This window comes from Aotus nancymaae, unplaced genomic scaffold, assembly GCF_030222135.1.
Source record: "Aotus nancymaae isolate 86718 unplaced genomic scaffold, 86718_ANA_hifiasm-v0.15.2.pri h1tg000003l, whole genome shotgun sequence".
Taxonomy (NCBI): Eukaryota; Metazoa; Chordata; class Mammalia; order Primates; family Aotidae; genus Aotus; species Aotus nancymaae.
Window position 1 is genome coordinate 2,123,252 of NW_026988414.1, and position 24,508 is coordinate 2,147,759.

Below are 24,508 nucleotides of genomic sequence, written 5' to 3' on the forward strand. Positions count from 1 at the left end.
TCTCCCTGTCCCCTTTCTGTATGACCTCATTGAATCATCTCATGGTGGGTAGTTGCTTTCAGTGGTCATCCATGCTCTGTGTCTTGGATTTAACTTTATAATTCCTTTTTTGGAAAACACATTTAAGTGATAAATTCCGAGAGATGACAGAATTGAGTTTCTGTTTTCTGGAAAAAGGGAAAGACTTTGTTTCCTGTAAGTCAGATTCTTCTTCTTCTTCTTTTTTTTTTTTTGAGACAGAGTCTTGTTCTTGTTGCCCAGGCTGGAACTCAGTGACGCGATCTCAGCTCACTGCAACCTCTGCCTCCTGGGTTCAAGTGATTCTCCTGCTTCAGCCTCTCAAGTAGCTGGGACTACAGACACGTGCCACAACGCCCAGCTAATTTTTGTATTTTTAGTAGAGATGGGGTTTCACCATGTTGGACAGGCTGTTCTCCAACTCCTAACCTCAGTTGATCCGCCTGCCTCAGCCTCCCAAAATGTTGGGATTACAGGCGTGAACCACTGTGCCCAGCCAAAACAGGGTTTCTTCAGTCACTTTTGACATTATCTTAGACCAGATCATTTTTCTTGTTGGGGGCATTACAGGACGTTTAGCAGCATCCCTGGCCTCTACCCAGGAGATGCCAGTAGCACTTCCCAAGTTCTGACAGTCAAAAATGTCTCCATGTATTGCAGCATGTCCCCTGAGAGGGCAAAGCCTTCTTTGGTTGAGAATACTGCTTGGGGACCAATGAATTCCTAGAGACCTGTTTCTCTCAATAAAAATATAAACTAGAACACCAGCATAGGCTTTTACTATTAATTTGAAAAACCAAATATTTAACATAAAAGTTATGCAGCTGGCCCAGTGTGGTGGCTCACACTTGTAGTCTCAGCACTTTGAGAGGCCAAGGTGGGTGGATCACTTGATGCCAGAAGTTCTAGACCAGCCTGGCCAACGTGGCGAAACCCCATCTCTACTAAAAATTCACCAGCACTTTGGGAGGCCGAGGCGGGTGGATCACGAGGTCAAGAGATCGAGACCATCCTGGTCAACATGGTGAAACCCTGTCTCTACTAATACAAAAAAATAGCTGGGCATGGTGGCGCGTGCCTGTAATCTCAGCTACTCAGGAGGCTGAGGCAGGAGAATTGCCTGAACCCAGGAGGCGGAGGTTGCGGTGAGCCGAGATCGCGCCATTGCACTCCAGCCTGGGTAACGAGCGAAACTCTGTCTCAAAAAAAAAAAAAAAAAATTCAAAAATTAGCTGGACATGGTGGTACATGCCTGTAGTCCCAGCTACTCGGGAGGCTGAGGCACAAGAATTGCTGGAACTCAGGAGGCAGGAGTTGCAGCAAGCCAAGATCATGCCACTGTACTCCAGCCTGGGTGACAGAGTGAGACTCTGTCTCAAAAAAAAAGAAAAAATCAGAAAATGACAGTTCTGTGTTCTAAAAGCTCAAATGAACATTATTGATGGCTTCTGAAAAGAATGAAAAAAGCTGGCCAGGCGCAGTGGCTCACGCCTGTAATCCCAGCACTCTGGGAAGCCTAGGTGGGTGGATCACCTGAGATAGAAAGTTCAAGACCAGCCTGGCTAACATGGTGAAACACCATCTCTACTAAAAACACAAAAATTAGACTGGGCATAGTGGCTCACGCCTGTAATCCCAGCACTTTGGGAGGCCAGCGTGGGCGAATCACAGGGTCAGGAGTTTAAGACCAGCCTGACCAACATGATAAAACCCCATGTCTACTAAAAATACAAAAATTAGCTGGCCATGGTGGTGCACACCTATAGTCCTAGCTACTTGGGAGGCTGAGGCAGGAGAATCGCTTGAACCCAGGAGGCAGAGGTTGCAGTGAGCCAAGATCACACCATTGCACTCTAGCCTGGACGACAGAGCAAGACTCCATCTCAAAAAAAAAAAAAGCAAAAACAAAAATTAGCTGGGCATGATAGTGTGCATCTGTAATTCCAGCTACTCAGGAGACTGAGGCAAGAGAATCGCTTGAACCCGGGAGGTGTAGGTTGTAGTCAGCTAAGATGGCACCACTGCACTCTAGCCTGGGCAACAGAGTGAGACTCCATCTCAAAAAAAAAAAAAGAAAAAAGAAAAAAAAGTTACTAGGAAAAAAGTTATTATCAATCAGTGTTATTTCCTTAGGTATCATCTGTATGAGGTCATCATAATTCATTGTTTAAAAGGTATTTGCATGCTTCTGAATGTATTTATATGCTTGCGGGTATAATTTCAGGATTCACAGCTGGTAATAGAAGCTTATAAATCAGGGTTTGAGCCTCCTGGAGACATTGAGTTTGAGGATTACACTCAGCCAATGAAGCGTACTGTGTCCGATAACAGCCTTTCAAATTCCAGAGGAGAAGGCAAACCAGACCTCAAATTTGGTGGCAAATCCAAAGGAAAGTTGTGGCCGTTCATCAAAAAGAATAAGGTACTGATGGTTGGACGCGGTGTGAAATGAGTTTTATAAGGTGTGGAGGTTTTGACTTGATCTTTGAGTCGTACAAAAACTAAGATCTTAGACCTGTAGTTTCAGAATGCAAAAGAAAAAAGCTAGTGTGCTCCTTGTATTTTGAGGCAGTATTTCTTTTTGGTGGTGGTATTTTTGCCATGGCCCTGTGTCTTATTTCAGAAGCATTATCCTCCTACCGTGACACCCACACTAACAGATTACTGACCTCTCCACCATTTCGCATCATCCCTTTCACTCCTTCGTCTCCTAGACTGCTGGTGACCTTGGCTGGGAGAGAGGATGTGTGCGAAATTCCTGTAACACTTTATCCGCACATCTAATTGAAACTGTTACCATGTTAATAACTTGGTTTCGAATTCATGTTAACATGCGTATCCATGAACATTTTTCATTTTCTTTGCGTAGTGTGACACATAGGTGCATGACAGCATTAACCTGGGGTTGTAGAGTGTGATCAAGGCGGCATTACTGCTTTAACTTTAGAATGACTTCATATTTATTAATTTAAACAGACTGTCTACTGTTTTCACAACCTTAGCATTGAAGGTCTTCCATTTTTTCCCATCAGGCTATGTTAGCTTAGGTGATATGGAAATATTTACCTTCTGGCTTAAGCTGGTTTAGAATAACTTACTAGAGCTGTAGTTTGCATGGGAAAGTCTGCACGAGCTTCTTGTCAGATATTTCTTGCTCTTCTTCTGTCGCGTTACTTACTAAACCTCCCAACTCTCATCATATTCTTCATTTAACCACCTCCTACATGTTTTCTTTTGGACCATGGCCTAAAATTTAATTGTTTGTGTTTTACTTGCGTTGGATTTCAAATATGATTTGATGCTTATTTTTGTTTTGTGTCTTATCTTCTTGTTTCTGATTTTTACTCTGTCACGGCTCCATCTCTTACATGTAGCTTATGTCCCTTTTAACATCCCCCCATCAGCCTCCCCCTCCCCCTCCTGCCTCTGCCTCACCCTCTGCTGTTCCCAACGGCCCCCAGTCTCCCAAGCAGCAAAAGGAACCCCTCTCCCACCGCTTCAACGAGTTCATGACCTCCAAACCCAAAATCCACTGCTTCAGGAGCCTAAAGCGTGGGGTAAGTTCTGCTCCGGAATCCCGTCTCTCTGGCGTGCTTTTGTTGCATGTTCGGTTCTGCATAACTAATTTTGTTTGTGAATGAATCCATTGTGTTTTCCCATAACATATAAAAAAGTTAAAAAACCATTATAGCTGGAAAGAAAAAGCCAGAAAGAGGAGGGAAGAAAGAAGGAAGCAGGGCGCATGGAAGAAAGGAGAAAGCCAGGCATCCCAGAGCTCTTCCTGTTTGTTTCTATTACATTTTGGAAGGACTTTACCCCTCTTCCTCTTTAAAGCATCCAAGTCATTAATCTTTTACCTTAATTTTAACCAGAAAAGGAAACTGAAGATTTCATTTCTAAAACGAGCGACCTGAGCCCGGGCATGATGGCTCATACCTGTAATCCCAGCAGTTTGAGATGCCAAGGCAGGGAGATCACTTGAGCTCAGGAGTTCAGGACCAGCTTGGACAACATAGTGAGACCCCATCTCTTAAAATATATATATGAAAATAAATAGGACAAGCACAGTGTCTCATGCCTGTAATCCTGGCCCTTTGGGAGGCTGAGATGGGAGGATCACTTGAGCTCAGGAGTTCGAGACCAGCTGGGACAACATAGTCAGATCCCGTCTCTAAATAAATAAATAAATAAATGAATAAACAAACAAACTAGCAACCTATGAGATAGGAATTGGCAGTGACTGTGTAAGTCAAAAAATGTTGCCTTAGTAATTACTGAAGCAATGTGAGTGTAATGAAGATACTTCCCTGAGCTATGCCTCAGGTTCAAAGGAGAAGAGTCAGAAGTCACAGTGGTTTCATTCGAAATTTTAGTGAGATTATGAGGAGTTCATAAAATACCTGTTGATTGGAAGAGGCCTAATGCAGGATTTCTCTTTAAAGGATGAAGTAATAAAAGCAGCTGACACTTACTGAGCGCTTATTGTGTGCAAAGCTCTGTTCCGTGTGCTCATTTACTTTTTCCAGCCACACTGTGAAGCCTAGATAGTACTCACATTTCCGTATTTTACCGCTAAGGAAACTGAGGCACACAAAGGTGAAGTGAGGAGGATGTAGATCCAGGGAGGCTGGTTAGAGTCTGCGATTCTGTGACGTCCAATCTCAGGGAGAAACTACCATGTTGACTCATAACTGGATGTTATTAAGATTTGAGTTCGCCATCCTAATTAAGATTGATGTGCTTAAGTCACAGAGGTAATGGAATTGAGGTAGCCATCTAATGTACATACCGGTTTGGTTTATAGAGAAAGATTGGCATAAAGTAATATGTTGATTCCCACATCATTCTAAATGGTCAGTCTAGTGTCTAAGCCTTCCCAAAATATCTTTTATGATGAATATAGTGAGTAAACGGATATTTAGACCAGGCACAGTGGCCCACGCCTGTAATTCCCTGCAGCATTCACATATCTTTTTTACCTAAAAAAAAAAAAAAAAAAAAAATCCTGCCCTGTGGGAGCTGTGATACAGCTGTAGCAGAATGCTTGCTGGTGCAAACATAAGTTTTACTTTTCCCTTCTCCTGGGCTCTCCAGTCAACTGACAGTTGGGTTACTTCTTTCCAAATAGTGCCTGGTAGTGCCCCAAAGCCAGAGTTGGATGCCAGCCTTTCTTGAGTGTCAGCTGACACATTGGCATGGAAAAAGATTCTAAACTACAACTAATTAACTAGAGGGGAGAGATGTCTTTCTTGGACTTGGAATCAATAGCTGGTTACCAGTAAAAGAATAACAGTAGTCATTGTTAACCTGACAATCATATTTCTACAAAAACTACTCTGTGTAAAAAGGAGGCCTGGAGCAGTGGCTCATGCCTGTAGTCCCAGCACTTTGGGAGGCTAGGGTGGGTGGATTGCTTGAGCTCAGGAGTTCGAGACCAGCCTGGGCGACATGGCTAGACCCTGTCCCCCATTAAAAATACAAAAAAAATAGCCAGGCATGGTGACATGTGCCTGTAGTCCTAGCTACTTGGGAGGCTGAGATGGGAGGATTGCTGGAACCCAGGAGGAAGAGGTTGCAGTAAGCCGAGATCACACCACTGCACTCCAGCCTGGGCAACAGAGTGAGACCCTTTCTCCAAAAAAAAAAAAAAGGTAAATACATAATCGATAACAAGGTTGTTAGTTTTTTAAAATAGGAGAAAAAATATTTCCTTCTATGCAGGGTTCCTTTAATATGAGAATCTCAGATTTATAGTTGGTAGAATTATCTTGCTTTAATGCTATCTAGCATATCAGGTTAAGAATTAGAAATGTGGCCGGGCGCGGTGGCTCAAGCCTGTAATCCCAGCACTTTGGGAGGCCGAGACGGGTGGATCACGAGGTCAAGAGATCGAGACCGTTCTGGTCAACATGGTGAAACCCCGTCTCTACTAATACAAAAAATTAGCTGGGCATGGTGGCGCATGCCTGTAATCCCAGCTACTCAGGAGGCTGAGGCAGGAGAATTGCCTGAACCCAGGAGGCGGAGGTTGCGGTGAGCCGTGATCGCGCCATTGCACTCCAGCCTGGGTAACGAGCGAAACTTCGCCTCAAAAAAAAAAAAAAAAAAAAAAAGAATTAGAAATGTAATTTCTGAAAGATATGAAAAAAGGCATTGATGGAAGGCAGCTTCAAAAGTGATGATGGGGCTGGGCGTAGTGGCTCAAACCTGTAATCCCAGAACTTGGGGAAGCCAAGACAGGAGGATCATGAGGTCAGGAGGTCGAGACCAGCCTGGCCAACATGGTGAAATCTTGTCTCTACCAAAAATACAAAAATAAGCCAGGCATGGTGGCAGGCACCTGTAATCCCAGCTATTTGAGAGGCTGAGGCAGGAGAATTACTGGAAACCAGAAGGCGGAGGTTGCAGTGAGCTAAGATCACACCACTGCACTCCAGCCTGGGCGACAGAGTGAGACTTCATCTCAAAAAAAAAAAAAAGTAGATGATGAATTAAGCTGAGCTGTATAATTAGGACTTGAAGAATCTGCAGCTTCTTGGCTCAATGATGCTGGCATTTAAAACTCCACTCATTGTTAATCCAAGAATTTCCATGATGAGGTGTTTTTGCTAGACTGAAAGTTTTGTATGAACTGTCAGTTAACCCATCTCTGCCATTTTACCAAGCATTCATGTGTTATATTTATATATTATCTCTGTATTTTTTGAACTCTCATGATGAATATTCATGGATTGTTTACCATTTGTTTATGTGTCAATTCTAGTTTTCACTTGACATTACACAGTCTGAAATGTGCAATTGGCTGAAAATGGTTTGTGAATCTGTGGTTCATGGCATTTGCTAAATGTTTAGAAAAAAAACAAAGAATTCAGTCATCGATAAATGTAAGAAAAGGATGGTTAGAAAAAAAGTGTAACACTTAATGAAATGAGAAACTGGTTCTTTTGATGATTTAAAGGAAAATCTCTGTTGTACCATAATCAGCAATATGAATTGTATTTCTTACTCCTCAAACCTGTGCTCAGCAAATCTTTGTTAAAAAATACTTCCCATTGGGCACGATGATCATGCCTGTAATCCCAGCACATTGGGAGGCCAAGGCGGGCAGATCGCCTGAGGTCGGGAGTTCGAGACCAGCCTGACCAACATGTAGAAACCCCATTTCTACTAAAAATATAAAATTAGCCAGGCATGGTGGTGCATGCCCAAAACCCCAGCTACTGGGGAGGCTGAGGCGGGAGAATCGCTTGAACCTGGGAAGTGGACGTTGCAGTGAGCCAAGATTGTGCCATTGCACTCCAGCCTGGGCAACAAGAGTAAAACTCCATCTCAAAAAAAAATTTTCTTTTCCCAAATGGTGAGTTTATTTTCCTGAGGTTAAACCACATACATCTATCTACTAGAAGCCATAGTAAAGAAGTAGAGAAATATTTTTGCTTCTTTCACTTTTGGTCAGTCTGTTCTTAGGGTCAGAATTAATGTTCCTTCCTCTAGGAAGCTGCAGTGCAAAAAAAAGAAGAAGCGAAGCTCAAAAAAAAAATCCGAAGTTTGGAGAAATAGATTTCATTTTTAAGCAGTCTCAACATGGAACGTGCCTAGCATGGTTGACAGGTTCTGTGACCAAAATGATACGGCCCCTCCTACCTTCACATTCATTCTACTTTTTAAGTTAACACTATTATGCCCACAATAATTTAATTAGAAAAAGTTCCTGAGAGAATAAGAGATCTGCGACTTTATTATGTCTTTTAATTTCTCATGTTTTGCAGCTTTCAGATTCAGATGTCAATAATTTGTTTCTATCATCGGAGTATATAAATCCCATGCAGACATATCTCAGCATAACTGATTTTGTTTCTAAATAATTAAACGGGATAAAATGTGATTTGTTGTAAGCTGTTGATATTTATAAGGAAATTTTGTTTCACCGAATATCTTTAAAGATGCCACCAGAGCATTAACCATTACTTCATTTTTACATAAGTTGAAGAAAAATGGAACTAGATAGTATGTTCTCAGTTTGCCATCTACAAAGGGTAATTTTATTGCTTAAACTAAGATTTCATTTTCTGGCCTGTGCAAGAGACTTCTATATCTAAAATATGGACATACATTTTTCATATTTTAGAGTTAATTGTATGGAAAAATACCATCAATGTTGACCAAAAGATTTTTAAAATCCTTACCAATTGTTTGTCATATGTTGAAGTCTTATGGTTACTTTAATTTTATTTATTTTATCTTGTTCTCTTGCTGGTTATTGGCAGACTCAGTCTTTCTGTTTTCACAAAGAACTCATGAAGAGGACAATAGGGAAACCCACGTATGCCTTTGAGGCTAGGGACTATGTTGTAAGTTCACCTGTGACGGCCAGGTCATACAGTCACGGCACAGCCACTAACCCCATTCACAGCACCAAGACTGGGGACCCAGAGGCGCTCTGTTACGCTTCCACACTACGAAATGAAATTCTTAATTGAGAGGGGAAAAAACAAAGGCTGATTGTATAAATTCATCCATAGGCAACTTTATCTGAAAAACTTACGTGAATAAAGGAAGCGAACTTTCTAATAACAGTGGCGAGCTGAGCTTGGGTTTTTTCTTTGTTTGTTTGTTTCTCTTTTCTCTTTTTTTTTTTTTTGAGATGGAGTTTCGCTCTTGTTGTCCAGGCTGGAGTGCAATGGCGTGATCTCGGCTCCCCGCAACCTCCACCTCCTGGGTTCAAGCGATTCTCCCGCCTCAGCCTCCCGAGTAGCTGGGACTACAGGCATGCGCCACCATGCCTGGCTAATTTTTTTGTATTTTTAGTAGAGACGGGGTTTCACCATGTTGACCAGAATGGTCTCGATCTCTTGACCTCATGATCCACCCGCCTCGGCCTCCCAGACTGCTGGGATTATAGGCATGAGCCACCGCGCCCGGCCTAATTTTTTATATTTTTAGTAGATATAGGGGTTTCTCCATGTTGGTCAGGCTGGTCTTGAACTCCTGACCTCAGGTGACCCTCCTGCCTCGGCCTCCCAAAGTGCTGGGGTTACGGGCGTGAGCCACCGTAGCCGGCCTGTTTTTCTCTTTTCATTCTAGTTCTGGGACTGTGACTGCCGTCTGAGATGTCACTGGTATGACTTCACCGCAGAATTTCACGCATAAAACACAGCTGCAATGTGTGGTCACGGGAGAGTGACGCTCTTACAGACGGCAGTGTAGCTCAGTCCCACATCCATGTTTGTAACAAACGGATCCCTAAGGGAGCTATGCCCTAAAGCTTGGAGAACAAACAAACAAATCGATGACGCGTGAGCGATTTCCTAGCACAGTAAAATGAGTTTTCTTCTCTCTGTGTATCTATACATTTATTTTCACTGTCCCCTTTCTTTGTACTTGAGGTTAGTACTGTGACTGTCCAATAACACATGGACTTGCCAGCTCTGTGTTCCCCATGTGTTATTGACGCTTGTGGCTCCCACGGCTCTTTAACTGTCGCCTGAAACTGACAGCTTTTTAATTCTTCAGGTGTCTAGCAATGCACTTAATGGAATCTTCAAAATTATTATTTTAGCCAATGATGTTGCTTTCTAATTTTAAGAGAAATTCTAATTGGCTGGCTTACAGCTTAAGACTGAAAACCAATATATAATGATTAAAAAGAAATTCCGTGTACTGTGATGGCACTTCTTATATTAATAGATTATCCGTCACAAATAAAATCAAATTTGTCTGAGAATTTGATATTTCCTATTCGATGGGGATTTATATTCAATCCTGATTACTTGTTTTTACTATGAAGTGTTATAATCTTCCCATACAGTATTTTGAGGTGAGAACTCTGTTTGTGGAATGCTTAAGAAAGAATATATAACTTTGCGTAATCAAAGTAGCCAAGTAGAGAGCAAATAGTGTACCTAGTTGAAATGTTAGTTCTTTGAATTAGCAATGTTTAGACAATAATGTGTAAGAAAATATCTGTATATGATAGTGTGCCTTGTAGGAAAGATATTTGGAGTTTTCCGCTGTGCACCGTAAGTCTTGTCTGTGCGTACGATGAATTCCAGTTGTGATAAGTATATCTGTGCTCAAGTTCACAGGCGGGCTGAGATACTTGTAGACGGCCCACATCAGACAGTCAGGAATGTGACTGTATAATGTACCATTTTCCCCCGACAAAGGCTTGCCTTTCTGTTTCTTTCCTTTAAAATCTCATGTTCCTATATAGGGACAATTTCTTTAAAAGGTTATTTTTTATTTACAAAGAAGTGTCAACTTTGAATCAATCTTTATATTAAGAATCGGTTTTTTAGGCTGTGTGTGGTGGTTCACACCTGTAATCCCAGCGCTTTGGGAGGCTGGGGGCGGGGTGGGTCATTTAAGCTCAGGAGTTTGATATCAGCCTGGGCAACATGGTATAACCCTCATGTCTACCAAAAAATACAAAACTTAACCAAGTATGTGGTGGCACGCACCTGTAGTCCCAGCTATGCTCAGGAGGCTGAGGTGTACGGTCACTTGAGCCCTAGAGGTTGAGGCTTCAGTGAGTTGACATTGTGCCACTGTACGATCTGCCCTGTCTCCAAAGACAAAACCAAACATCAGTAAATTGATAAGTAAGTAAATACGTTAAAAAGAGCAGTCACAGTGGGTAATTCTCCGAATACCCAAACCCTATGGATGGGGCTCAGAGTTTCATAGAAGCCTCAGCAGACACGCACTGAGCAAGGGTAGCACAGTGCCCAGGTGGGAGGGAACGTGTCCTCTAGCCTGGCTGCGAGAGGCATTTCGGGTCCCGCAGGTAGTTTCTTAGAGCATCTGCTAGTCGGTCCTTTGTTACCAATTCACCAATTTCAGACTTTGCCTTCGTGTCAATTTATTTATTTATTTATTTATTTTTGAGACAGAGTTTTGCTCTTGTTGCCCAGGCTAGATTGCAATGGCATGATCTTGACTCACTGCAGCCTCCGCCTCCTGGATTTAAGCGATTCTCCTGCCTCAGCCTCCCGAATAGCTGGGATTACAGGCGCCCGCCACCATGCCTGGCTAATTTTTTTTTTTTATTTTTATTTTTAGTTGAGACGGATGGGGCTTCACCACGTTGGCCAGGCTGGTCTCGAACTCCTGGCTTCAAGTAGTCCGCCCACCCTTGGCCTCCCAAAGTGCTAGGATTACAGGCGTGAGCCACCGCGCCTGGACAATGTTTATATTTATTACAGTTCCTTAAGATAAAAATATTACTTGCCTATCATGGAACTAATTGGTGTTCAGACTTTTTTTAGTCTGTGTAAAACTTTCCATGGGAAATTTGGAGAACAAAAGGTTGTGTGATTATATTTTTTCTTTGATAGTCATTATGTGTCACCGACTACAAGCTTACTTTAGTTTACATCTAGGCCGAGGGGCCTATACAGACCTGTAACAGAAACCCTCGTTTTTTATCTGATCTTTGCTCTGCCAATGTGGAGCCTCAGAAAAGTTCATTAGGGAGCAGCCCTTCTTGTGAACTTTTGCACAGATCTGCTACAAGTCATTTTTCTAAATCAGCGGGCGGACGTGTGTGTTATTTTAATATGGTGGAACCGACCAAGTTCCTCTTCTTCTGACACGTTGTTGTTTTTTTTCTCTTTCTCTCTCTCTCTCTCTCTCTTTCCCATACCTCTCCAATTTTTACATGAAGCTTTCTCTCAAGCTGGTAAGCACAATTATCCCATGCATGTCCTGAGTGTAATCAGGTTTCCGGCGCGTGTTTTGTGAATGCTATGCCACGCACACCGTATCTTCAAAGTTAACTTGCTTTGTGTTTCTCCTGCGTGTGCGTCTGTTGGTGTTTCCTTATTAGACTTCTTGGATACAAAGGTCCAGAATCTAATAGAGGTGATCTTAATCTTTTCAAGTCGCTAAGAAAATTAACACTTAACTCATGACTTGGTGTTCTTTATTATTGGGGCCTTAAGAGAAGGACAAATGTGAAGAAAGTGTCTATGTGAATATGAACGTAAAGGCCGGGCGTGGTGGCTCATGCCTGTAATCCTAGCACTTTAGGGGGCCGAGGTGGGTGGATTGCCTGAGCTCCGGAGCTCGAGACCAGCCTGGGCAACATGGTGAAACCCTATGTCTATGAAAGTACAAATAATTAGTAGCCAGGCGTGGTGGTGTGTGCCTGTAATCCCAGCTACTCAGGAGGCTGAGGCAAGAGAATTGCTTGAACCTGGGAGGCAGAGGTTGCAATGAGCCAAGATCGTGCCACTGCACTCCAGCCTGGGTGACAGAGTGAGAGACTTCATCTCCAAAAAAAAAAAAAAAAAAAAAGAACGTAAATATTAAATCTGGGGGGTGTTGGATCATTTTGAATAAAAGTAAATTTAATAGTTGAAGAATGTTCCTATTTGAGAACCACAGAAGTAGATGAAAAAATCTGGGAGCCTGAAAGGGCCATGTAGGAATGATCCCAGCTGGCAGCTGCTGCCCAGGTTTGAGGCCACCTGTGGGAATGGAAAACTCTGGAATATTTCTGGCACGACGTAGATATGTTGGTGCCTTGTGCATAGCTGATTCAAGAGGCCACAGGAGGATTTCATGGACAGTGAAAAGAGCCTCCTAAGCCTTTTTAGAATTATTTGCTCAGTGTTTTGTGTCGTTTGTACTTAATTGTATATGCCTAGTAAACAGTCAAACTAATCATTACATTTATTAAAAGTAACTTAACTAACATAACCTATAACTGTGCTTCAAATATCTATAATAGTTTCATAGTCTTCTCAAATCCCACAGCTAAGAATATCCTAAAATAATGGGACAGTGATCAACGGTGACAGTTCAACTGGGAATAAGATCAGCAGTATAAGCACGCTATTGATAACCTAGGAGAGTATTTTATGGTGATTTTAAAATATGTAAATATTTACATGTGTGTATGTATACATATGTATGTATATACATAATTTTTTCAACATGACTCAGTATTTGGTAATGGACCCAACCCTAAAGAAAATAATATTTTATTAAGTTAAACATTTCTTAGACTGTGAAATAAAATCCTGAGAAGAATCTTTAAGGTCTCTACATGAAGGAAAGAGATCTAGATACCTAAATGAATTACAGGTTCTTGAGCAGTATGAACTTGGGAGGAATTGGATCTATTCACTAGGAGGCCTTCTCAGCTGCCAGGGTTTCCTTCTTACCCTTTATTCATTGTTTTTCTGGGTGCTAGCAGCAAAAGGTAATATTTTCAGGCAGTCTTTCTGTTTGAAAAATAAATTATTTTATCAAGTTGGTATTGAACTGTTGCTTTCTACCATTACTTTGAAGCCAGCAAAGAAGTGCAGTGCTGGCTGGGCACGGTGGTTCCTGCCTGTAATCCCAGTGCTTTGGAAGGCTGAGGCAGGATGATGAGCTGAGGCAGGAGGATGGCTTGAGCCCAGAGTTCAAGGTTGCAGTGAGCTATGATTGCACCACTGCACTCCAGCCTGGGTGACACAGCAAGACCACGTCTCAAACAAAAAAAATGAAAAAGGTGTGGGACCAGGTGCGTGGCTCACACCTGTAATCTCTGCACTGTGGGAGGCTGGGGCAGGCAGATCATATGAGCCCAGGAGTTCTAGACCAGCCTGGGCAACATGGTGAAATCTGACTCTACAAAAAAAATACTAAAATTTTCCGGGCATGGTAATATGTGCCTGTGGTCCCAGCTACACAGGAGGCTGAGGCAGGAGGATTGATTGAGCCCAGGAGGTCAAGGCTGCTCCAGCCTTGGGTGATAGAATGAAACCCTGTCTCAAAAAAAACTATAAAACGACACAAAACAAAAAATCTAAAGAAGTAATATTACATGGGGCTGGGGCTGTTTGGGGGTTGAGGGGAAGCTGTTGACAAGCAAGGGTTTGATTTTTTTTTTTTTTTTTTTCTTTTGGTAGACAGAGTCTCTCTTTGTCCCCCAGGCTGGAGTGCAATGATGCGATCTTGGCTCACTGCAACCTCCGCCTCCTGGGTTGAAGCGATTCTCCTGCCTCAGCCTCCTGAGTAGCTGAGATTACAGGCATGCGCCACCACGCCTGGCTAATTTTGTATATTTAGTAGAGATGGGGTTGCACCATGTTGGTCAGGATGGTCTCGAACTCCTGACCTCAGGTGATCCACTCGCCTCAGCCTCCCAAAGTGCTGGGATTACAGGTGTGAGCCACTGTGCCCAACTGGCCTCCAGAACTTCTGATGGACTGGCTTCAAATTGGGGTTCCCGTGACCCCCTCTTTGGGTTCAATTAATTTTGCAGGAGCAGCTCACAAAACTCAGGGAAATACAATTACTGGTTTATTACAAAGGATATTACAAAAGATACAGATGAAGAGATGCTTAGGGTGCGATATGGGGGAGGGGCCACAGAGCTTCCATCCCCTCCCTGGGCAGCCCCTCTCTAGGAACCTCCATGTGTTCAGCTATCCAGAAACTCCCCAAAACCCTGTCATCTTGGGCCTTTTATGAGACTTCATCAGATAAGCATGATTGACGCATGGACAGCCATGCTGGAATGAGATTGGACAGAAAGGGCCTGATGGAATCCTAGTTGACTGGGTGGGGACACCCAGCAGGGCCTGTCTGTCCAGATTCTTCTTGGCCTCCCTGTGCAGCATTCCTTCCTCCAGGGTATGGGGCAGGATCCTCTTGAATGAGAGTCATATAGCCACAATCAGAATGCTACCTTTAGCAGTAAGAGAAGGGCATGGGGAGATGAGAGAGAGATTCTGTTTTCTGAGGCCGAAAGTGCTCTGATGTTTTAACAAAAGAGTGTAGCAAGAGGCCAGGCGCAGTGGCTCACACCTGTAATTCCAGCGCTTTGGGAGGCCAAGGCAGGAGGATCACCTGAGGTCAGGAGTTCAACACCAGCCTGGCCAACATTGTGAAACCTCATCTCTACTAAAAATACAAAAATTAGCCAGGTATGGTGGCAGGCACCTGTAATCCCAGCTACTTGGGAGACTGAGGTAGGCGAATCTCTTGAACCCAGGAAGCGGAGGTTGCAATGAGCTGAGATCACACCACTGCACTCCAGTCTGGGCAACAAGAGTGAAACTCTGTCTCAAAAAAAACAAACAAACAAAAACACACCGTATGGGAGTTATGAGCCAGGAACTGTGAGTGAAAACTCGTGTGTGTGTGTGTGTGCGCGCGCGCACGTGATTGTGTGTGTGTGAGATGCTGTCACATGCTGATCTGCCTTAAGTACATTCAGCATGAGCACAAAGTCTTTTGAGCTCAATGATTGAATTAAACAAATTGAAAAGCCAATAATAATCTAGTTTTCAATTTTCAAGTAAATATTGTAGCGCCATAGTATATGGAAAAAGACAAGTCTTCATTTTTATATTAAAGGTTAGTTTTGCTTCATCTTAGATTTACAGTCAAATTCAACTTCTTTGGTTTGGTATTAGGAATAGTCACTTCCATTCTGGTTTCACTCAACTCTTATCTCCAACACACACACACACACACACACACACACACACACATGCATGCGCACACACACAGGCACACATTAGAGTCAGTTAGTGTGTGACGAGTGTGTTTGAGAACAGTAGCTGAAAGTTCTTTGCGTGGCCTTTGTGGTCAACTATTTGCTGAATCACACACTTCCCAGCACATCCCCCTGGCAATTTATCATAATCAGCCTAGGAACTCAGTCACAAGCTGCCATGTAAGCTGCTTGGCAAATGCAGCTTGCTTCTGGAATTACATTAACTGGGTCCCTTCATTCTGCCCTGCCCCAAGTCAGTCTTGCCTTTGTTTTAAGGGAATTGAGGGTTTAAAGTAAAATCTCTTTTCTAAATGCCCCGGCTTATCCCTGGTTATTTGAAGAAATTTCTCTCTCTCTCTCTCTCTCTCTCTCTCTCTTTTTGAGACAAAGTCTTGCACTGTCTCCTGGACTGGAGTGTGGTGGTGCCATCTTGGCTCACTGCAACGTACGCCTCCCAGTTCAAGTGATTCTCCTGCCTCAGCCTCCCAAGTAGCTGGGATTACAGGCACCCGCCACCACGCCCAGCTAATTTTTTGTATTTTTAGTAGAAATGGGGTTTCAGTGTTGCCCAGGCTGGTCTCAAACTCCTGACCTCATGATCCCCCCCACCTCGGTCTCCCAAAGTGCTGGGATTACAGGCGTGAGCCACCGCGCCCAGCCGGAAATTTCTCTCTTTATGAACATAGCCTCACTTAAGTAAAAGCATTTGACGCCACAATGTAGCCATAGCTTTCTAACAAGTAAGCATATGGGAAAGCCTGAAACTGTTGACACTTTCTCCTTCAAGCACAGGCACAGAGTCAAGAGAGCAGTTGCTTTTGAAAAGGGAATCAAGATACCAAAATACGGTTCTTCTGACCCATTAAAAACTGCAGAGATCAGTTTCGTGCACTATGGAGAATTGATTTTGAGTCCGGGGAGGGCATTCTCTCTGAATTCTCAGATGCTTCCGAAAGGTGCCTAAAAGCAGTCACTAGGCTGGGCTCGGGGGCTCATGCCTGTAATCCCAGCACTTAGGGAGGCTGAGGTGAGTGGATCACCTGCAAGAGTTTGAGACCATGGAAAATTAGCCGGGCGTGGTGGCGCACACCTGTAGTCCCAGCTACTCAGGAGGCTGACGCAGGAGAATCGCTTGAATCTGGGTGGCGGAGCTTGCAATAAGCTGAGATCGCGCCACTGCACTCCAGTCTGGGCAACAGAGTGAGACTCCGTCTTGAGGGAAAAAAAAAAGTAACTAGACTTTTAGAGGCAGCAAAGTGAAGCGTGCATGGGGTTTGGGGAAGAGAGAGAGATTTTTTTTTTTTGAGACGGAGTTTTGCTCTTGTTGCCCAGGCTGGAGGAGTGCAGTGGCGCGATCTCTGCTCACTGCGACCTCCGCCTTCTGGGTTCAAGTGATTCCCTTGCCTTAGCCTCCTGAGTAGCTGAGACTACAGGCATGTGCCACCATGCCTAGCTAATTTTTTGTATTTTAATAGAGATGGGGTTTCACAATGTTGGCCAGGATGGTCTTGATCTCCTGACCTCATGATCCGCCCGCCTCGGGCTCCCAAAGTGCTGGGATTCAGGCCTGAGCCACTGAGCCCGGCCTGAGATTTTTTTTTTAATGTTCTTTTTAACCCACATTCTCTGAGGAATGTGATGTCCCATCTGTTGCTTTACGGGGATGGAGACTTTTGGCCTCAGCCTGTGTGAAAGGCGGCAGCTAGACGTGCAGTGGTGGACGGGTTTATATTAAGGAAATAAAATTTTCATTAACACTTTAGTGTCGCCACTGACATTGATGGTAATACTTTGTAGGAAAAGGAAGAAGACTGTCTCAAAATGTGTTTTTCATGGATTCTCCCTGGAGTCAGAAGTATCTCTTCTCTCTCTTTCCTGTAGCGTGGCTCACTGCTTTTTCTGGGGTGTTCTGGCCAGCATCCATGGAACTGGGAATGGTTTTGGGGACTTTTACAGTTTGCATGCATTGACTTTTGCCTCTCAGCTGGGTGTAGTGGGAAAGAGCTTAATGTATTTTATGAAGCCACATGCAGACGTCGGCACCGCCCCTGGCTGCAGGCTTTGCTTATGGCCTTCTTTCAGGGAGTACCTGGGGCTTTCTGGCTTCTTATTTATATTTGCATCTGCAGGGCGCGACACCAGAGGATTTCAGCAACCTCCCACCTGAACAAAGAAGGAAAAAGCTGCAGCAGAAAGTCGATGAGTTAAATAAAGAAATTCAAAAGGAGATGGATCAAAGGTATAGTGCATCATTATGCACACCTGTAGTCCCAGCTATCAGTCCCAGGCATCATTACGACTAATTAAGAAATTCAAGGCCGGGCACAGTGGCTCAAACCTGTAATTTGGTAGGCTGAGGTGGGTGGATCACTTTAGGTCAGGAGTTCGAGACAGCCTAGTCAACATGACGAAACCTCATCTTTACTTAAAATATAAAAACTAGCCGTGTGGTGGCGCACACTTGTAATCCCAGTTACTCGGGAGGCTGAGGCAGGAGGATCACTTGAACCTGGGATGCAGATGTTGCAGTGAGCCAAGATCAAGCCACAGCACTCCAGCCCGTGCAACAGGCGAGACTCTGTCTCAAAAAAATAAAAATTAAAGATAATTAAAATTAAAATTTAAAAATAAAATTCAAGTTCAAGTTGGGCATGGTGGCTTACGCCTGTAATCCCAGCACTTTGGGAGACCGAGGCGGGAGGATCACTTGAGCCCGGGAGTTCAAGACCAGCCCAGGCAACATAGCAAAACCCCTAAAAAAAGAAAAAGACTAGCCAGGCATGATGGTGTGCACCAGCTGTTTGGGAGTCTGAAGTGGGAGGATCACCTGAGCCCAGGAGGTCCTGGCTGCCATGAGCCATGATCATGTCACTGCGTTCCAGCCTGGGCAGCAGAATGAGACCCTGTCTCAAATAAAAAAAGAGAGAGAGCCCAGCCTGGGCAACATAGTGAGACCCCATCTCTACAAAAATAAACAAAAGTAGCTGGGCGTGATGGGGTGTACCTGTAGTCCCAGCTACTTGGGAGGCTGAGGTGGGGAGGATTGCTTTAGCCTGGGAGGTGGAGGCTGCAGTGGGCTATTTGCTTAAGAATCAAAACCCTCATTCCCTATAACTCATGGGAAAAAAGAAAAGAATCAAAACCCATTTGCCATAAAGCAGAGATATGCCACAGAGGAGGAGGGCTTCTGTGAAGGGAAGGTGCATTCATTAAAACAGCTGTAGGAAAAGCAAATCAAACAACACACACACACACACACACACACACACACACACACACACACACACTCTCTCTCACTACTAGGATCCAGAGCTACGGATCTATCTCAAGAAGAATGCCACTGCATTCCTGGGCAATGGAGCAAGACCTTGTCTCCAAGATAAAAGCACGAAGTAGGATGAAAGATATTAAACAGCAAGCACTCCAGATACCCTGGGGTCAGATCTGGGTCTGCACTTAACTGCTGCTGATATGGCAATGTGCATAACATGCTTGAAACAGTGCCTGCCACATAAGTGTCTGGGAAACAAAATGAATCAATATGGTCAGGCACTGTGTCACACACCTGTAATCCCAGCTACTCAGGAGGCTGAGGCAGGAGAACTGCTTGAACCCAGGAGGTGGAGGTTGCAGTGAGCCGAGATCGCACCACTGTACTCCAGCCTGAGTGACAAGTACGAAACCATCTAAAAAAAAAAAAACACCTTTACAGCATTCTACTTGTCCTTCGTTTCAGAGATGCCATAACAAAAATGAAAGATGTCTACCTAAAGAATCCTCAGATGGGAGACCCAGCCAGTCTGGATCACAAGTTAGCAGAAGTCAGCCAAAATATAGAGAAACTGCGACTAGAGACCCAGAAATTTGAGGTATGAAATTTCCATTGTCAAAAAGCTTTGTTGGAATAAAGAAGAAAAGGTGTTCCTCGGTGTAGAATGGTGTGGGGCCCTGACAGTCCTCTCACTGGGGAGACAGTGGGAATGGCAGTTTGTGTCATGAGTTACAGTCAAAGGAAAAATACACTGTTCGCTGTTGAACCTTCTGCTTCTCATCATAGCCTATCTTAATTGTGTCTGTAAAAACCGGCAGTGTTGGCCGGGTGCGGTGGCTCACACCTGTAATCCCAGCACTTCGGGAGGCCGAGGTGGGTGGATCACCTGAGGTTAGGAGTTTAAGACCAGCCTGGCCAATGTGGTGAAACCTCATCTCTAGTAAAAATACAAAAAAATTAGCCAGACATGGTGGCATGTGCCTGTAGTCCCAGCTACGGGAGGCTGAGGCTGGAGAATCTTTTAAACCTGAGAGGTAGAGGTGGCAGTGAGCCGAGAAAACACCATTGCACTCCAGCCTGGGCGGCTGAGTGACACTCCATCTTAAAAAAAAAAAAAAACTAAAAAAACTGAGTGTTTAACGTTTTATTTGTATACAGTGGGGGGTTGTGGGGGATGTTTATTTTTTTTTAATTTTAGAAACAGGGTCTTGCTCTCTAGCCCAGGCTGGAGAGCAGTGGCATGGTTATAGCCCATGCAGCCTTGATGTCCTTGGCTCAGCCTCTGAGGAGCTGGGCTTGCAGGCACATGCCACCATACGCGACTAAGTTTTATTTGTTTTAGAGTCGGGGTCTTGCTCTGTTGCACAGACTGGTCTTGAACTCCTAGCCTTAAGCTGTGTTCCCACCTTGGCCTCCCAAAGTGCTGGGATTACAGACGTGAGCCACCGCACCTGACCAGTATTTTTTGTAATTTTAGTTATTCTGCTACATCTCATGGTAATGTAATTGGGAGTGTAGAGCAATCCATTATCCCAGTGAATCAAAAAAGCAATGAAAAAATTCACTGAAGTATGCAGTTGTTCTTTATGCCCGTTATGGAAAGGGTGTGTTTGTGAGAACCAGCAGGAAACATAAATCATAAAGGTTTGAGGGAGGGAGAGGAGCGCTCGAAAGCTGTCAACAAAAGCCTCCTTAACCCACTCTCCACACCACATTGAAAGACTACAGAGCATGGAAAAATACATCAGCAACCGATTCTACCGATCAGAATGGATTGTTTCCAGCCATGAAAGGTCAGCTATGGCTTTTCTCATTCTTTTTTTTTTTTGAGACGGAGTCTTGCTCTGTTGCCCAGGCTGGAGTGTAGTGGCGTGAGCGTGGCTCACTGCAGCTTCCACTTTCTGGGTTCAAGCAATTCTCCTGCCTCAGACTCCCAAGTAGCTGGGACTACAGGACATTCTACCACGCCTGGCTAATTTTTGTATTTTTAGTAGAGACAGGGTTCCACCATGTTGGCCAGGCTGGTCTCAAACTCCTGACCTCAGGTGATCTGCCCACATTGGCCTCCCAAAGTGCTGAGATCACACGCGTGAACCACCACACCCAGCCAACTTTTTTCGTTCTTTTCAGAATCCATCAGTAATGTTCATTTGAGCTTTTAGAATTTAGAACTGTCCTTTTCTGTTTTTGTTTGTTTGTTTGTTTTTTGAGACAGAGTCTCACTCTGTCACCCGGGCTGGAGTGCAGTGGTGCCATCTCAGCTCACTGCAGCATTCGTCTCCTGAGTTCCAGTGATTCTTGTGCCTCAGCCGCCTGAGTAGCTGGAACTACAGGCGCGGGCCACCATGCCCAGCTAATTTTTGTATTTTTATTAGAGACAGGGTTTCACCAAGTTGACTGGGCTGGTCTCAAATCCTGACCTCTGATGGCCTTTGGGACCTTAGGACGCTCTGGGCTGGCCCTCCGATGGCCTTTGGTACCTTAGGACGCTCTGGGCCGGCCCTCCGATGACCTTAGGTTGGAGTCTCTCACTGCTTTTGTCTCCAGGCCTGGCTGGCTGAGGTTGAAGGTCGGCTCCCAGCACGCAGCGAGCAGGCGCGCCGGCAGAGCGGACTGTACGACAGCCAGAACCCACCCACCGTCAACAACTGCGCCCAGGACCGCGAGAGGTACAGTATCTGCACAGCACGTGCCTCCGGCAAGGGAGCCTGCCGGCTTTGTATTTATCTTTTTAAATTTCGGAATCTGGAAATAAACATAAGGCACCTGTTCGATGCCAAAATGCCCATGACGACGGACCTGTCGCTTTCCCCACGATGCAGATTTATAATTCCACATGGGCTGGGCGATCTGAGCGTGCGGATGATTTACTGTGGTCTCAGTGACAGCACTCGGTGGCGGGGGCGTCGCAAGCGCTTTGCAGTCGCAGGGACTCACTCTGAGTCCTCCCCGGGCCGGTCGCTTTAGTTGCTTCGTGTTTTCCTTTCTTGAGCAGCCCAGATGGCAGTTACACAGAGGAGCAGAGTCAGGAGAGTGAGGTGAAGGTGCTGGCCACGGATTTTGACGACGAGTTTGATGATGAGGAGCCCCTCCCTGCCATAGGGACGTGCAAAGCTCTCTACACGTTTGAAGGTGACATTTCATGTCTGCTGGATTTCCCTGCCTTTTATAAACCATAATATCTGAGTCACTCTTCTTTCACTTTTCTTCCTTTTTTTTTCCCTCGGACAGGGTCTCACTCTCTTGCCCAGGCTGGAGTGCAGTGGCACAGTCATGGCTCACTGCAGTCTTGACCTCCCGGGCTCAAGTGATCTTCCAGCCTCACCCTCCTGAGTAGCTGGGACTACAGGCAAGCACCACCATGCCTGGCTAATTTTTGTATATTTCAGTAGAGACAGGATCTCACCATGTTGCCCAGGCCGCTGTTGAACTCCTGGATTCAAGCAGTCTCCCCCACCTCAGCCTCCCAAAATGTGGTGATTACAGTTGGGAGCCACTGTGCCTAGCCACACTGTTCTCTGTGACCAGGACTTTCTTTAAAAGTCTTCTAGATCTGGCCAGGCATGGTGGCTCATACCTGTAATCCTAGAACTTTAGGAGGCTGAGGGGGACACATCACTTGAGGCCAGGAGTTCAAGACCAGCCTGGCCAACATGGTGAAATCCCATCTCTACTAAAAATACAAAAATTAGCTGGGCATGGTGGCACGCGCCGGTAATCCCAGCTACTTGGGAGGCTCAGGCACGAGAATCACTTGAACCCGGGAGGCGGAGGTTGCAGTGAGCTGAGAGCACCACTGTACTCCAGTCCGGGTGACAGAGCAAGACTCTGTCTCAAAAAAAAAAAAACAAAAAAAACAGCAGCAGCAGCCTTCTAGATCTTTCTCTACTATGCTTTTATCGTACTCACGGTATGATTATTATTTGGTTGTGTATTTCGACTTGTGGTTCATATAACTTAATAGCTTCCAGAGAACCTCACTGCAGTGGATGATATGGAAGATGATGATTTCATCCATTCATTTAATATCTAGTATCTATAGAACTCCTGTTTTGTGAAGGCCCATGAAGGAGTGGGATGCAGGTGATGCGATATGGCACCTGTCCAGAGGGAAATCAGCCAGACACACTTAAGGAGCGGGCAGCAGCCAGTCGCGGTGGTGCACGCCTGTAATCCTAACACTTTGGGAGGCCGAGGTGGGTGGATCACAAAGTCAGGAGATCAGCACCATCCTGGCCAACATGGTGAAACCCCGTCTTTCCCTAAAATACAAAAATCAGCTGGGCGCGGTGACTCACGCCTGTGATCTTAACACTTTAGGAGGCTGAGGTGGATGGATCACAAGGTCAGGAGATCGAGACCATCCTGGCCAACATGGTGAAGCCCCATCTCTGCTAAAAATACAAAAATTAGCTAGGCATGGTGGCGTGTGCCTGTAGTCACAGCTACTTGTGAGGCTGGGGCAGGAGAATCGCTTGAACCAGGGAGTCAGAGGTTGCAGTGAGCTGAGATCGCGCCACCGCACTCCAGGCTAGGCAAGAAAACGAGACTCCTTCTCAAAAATAAACAAATAAATAAAAATTAAAAAAAATTAAAAGGAGCGACAGCTTGCAGTGTTTGCCAGAGGAGGGATACAGAGGAATAGGGAGGACAGGGGAGAATGAGGTCGCTTCCTTAAGGAAGTTTCAAGAACTTGCCATGCATGGGGCTGTGTGGCCAAGCATCGGTGTCGTGTTGCTGGAGCTTAAATGTCTTAAGTCCTCATAGTGAAATGTGGCACTAAAAAGTGGGAAGTCCCAATCAGGGCGAGGTTGGAGAAACATCTGGATTTTATGTGGCAAACACTGAGGAGCTATTGAAGGTCCTCGAGCAGGATGTTGATGCGGTGAGAGCTGTACCTTAGGAAAGTCGTTGTCAGAAGCGTAGGATCCATTAGAACACAGGGAGGATGGTTAGAAAGACGAGCCTAGTGACCACCTGTGGTGACTCACACTTGCAACCCCAGCACTTCGGGAGGCTGAGGCAGGCAGATCACCTGAGATCAGGAGTTCGAGACCAGCCTGACCAACATGGTAAAACCCCGTCTCTACTAAAAATAAAAAATTAGCTGGGCATGGTGGCATGTGGCTCTAATCCCAGCTACTCAGGAGGCTGAGGCAGGAGAATCGCTTGAACCCAGGAGGCAGAGGTTGCAGTGAGCCAAGATCGCACCATTGCACGCCAGCCTGGGCAGCAGAGCAGGACTCCGTCTCAAAAAAAAAAAAAAAAGGGAGGCCAAGACGGGTGGATTACCTAAGGTCAGGAGTTTGAGACCAACCTGGCCAATATGGTGAAACCCTGACTCTACTAAAAATACAAAGGTTAGCTGGGCGTGGTGGCAGGTGCCTGTAGTCTCACCAGCTTGGAAGGCTGAAGCAGGAGAATTGCTTGAACTGGGGAGGTGGAGGTTGCAGTGAGCCAAGATTGCGCCATAGCATTCCGGCCTGGGTAACAAGAGCAAGACTCTGTCTCAAAAAAAAAAAAAAAAAGAGAGAGAAGCAGTTGGAGCCATGGAAGTACCTTTCACCCGAGAGAGATCCAAGGGAAATGGAAGACTAGAGGAGAGGACCAAAGATTTCTCCTGGGGGAGATACTTGCCATTTCGGGAGGTAGGAGAAAGAAGCCCTGGAGGACGTAGAGAGGGTTCTTAGAGAGACAGAGGTAAGAACCTGGACGTTTCTGTG

General features: G+C 45.0%; 1 protein-coding gene across 21 annotated transcripts in view; it reads left to right on the forward strand.

Moving 5' to 3' along the window:
* FNBP1 (formin binding protein 1) overlaps window positions 1–24,508 on the forward strand; it is a 157,742-nt gene that overhangs the window by 123,984 nt on the left and 9,250 nt on the right. For 3 of the 21 annotated variants that reach the window (XM_064377115.1, XM_064377113.1, XM_064377106.1), the window contains exons 9-16: window positions 2,243–2,440; window positions 3,393–3,575; window positions 8,286–8,369; window positions 11,684–11,698; window positions 17,644–17,753; window positions 19,251–19,383; window positions 21,333–21,454; window positions 21,778–21,917. In XM_064377115.1, the coding sequence (XP_064233185.1) occupies window positions 2,243–2,440; window positions 3,393–3,575; window positions 8,286–8,369; window positions 11,684–11,698; window positions 17,644–17,753; window positions 19,251–19,383; window positions 21,333–21,454; window positions 21,778–21,917 (985 nt within the window). The remainder of the gene's footprint in view (window positions 1–2,242; window positions 2,441–3,392; window positions 3,576–8,285; window positions 8,370–11,683; window positions 11,699–17,643; window positions 17,754–19,250; window positions 19,384–21,332; window positions 21,455–21,777; window positions 21,918–24,508) is intronic. The other 18 variants (XM_064377151.1, XM_064377183.1, XM_064377125.1 and 15 more) reach the window with 14 other exon arrangements.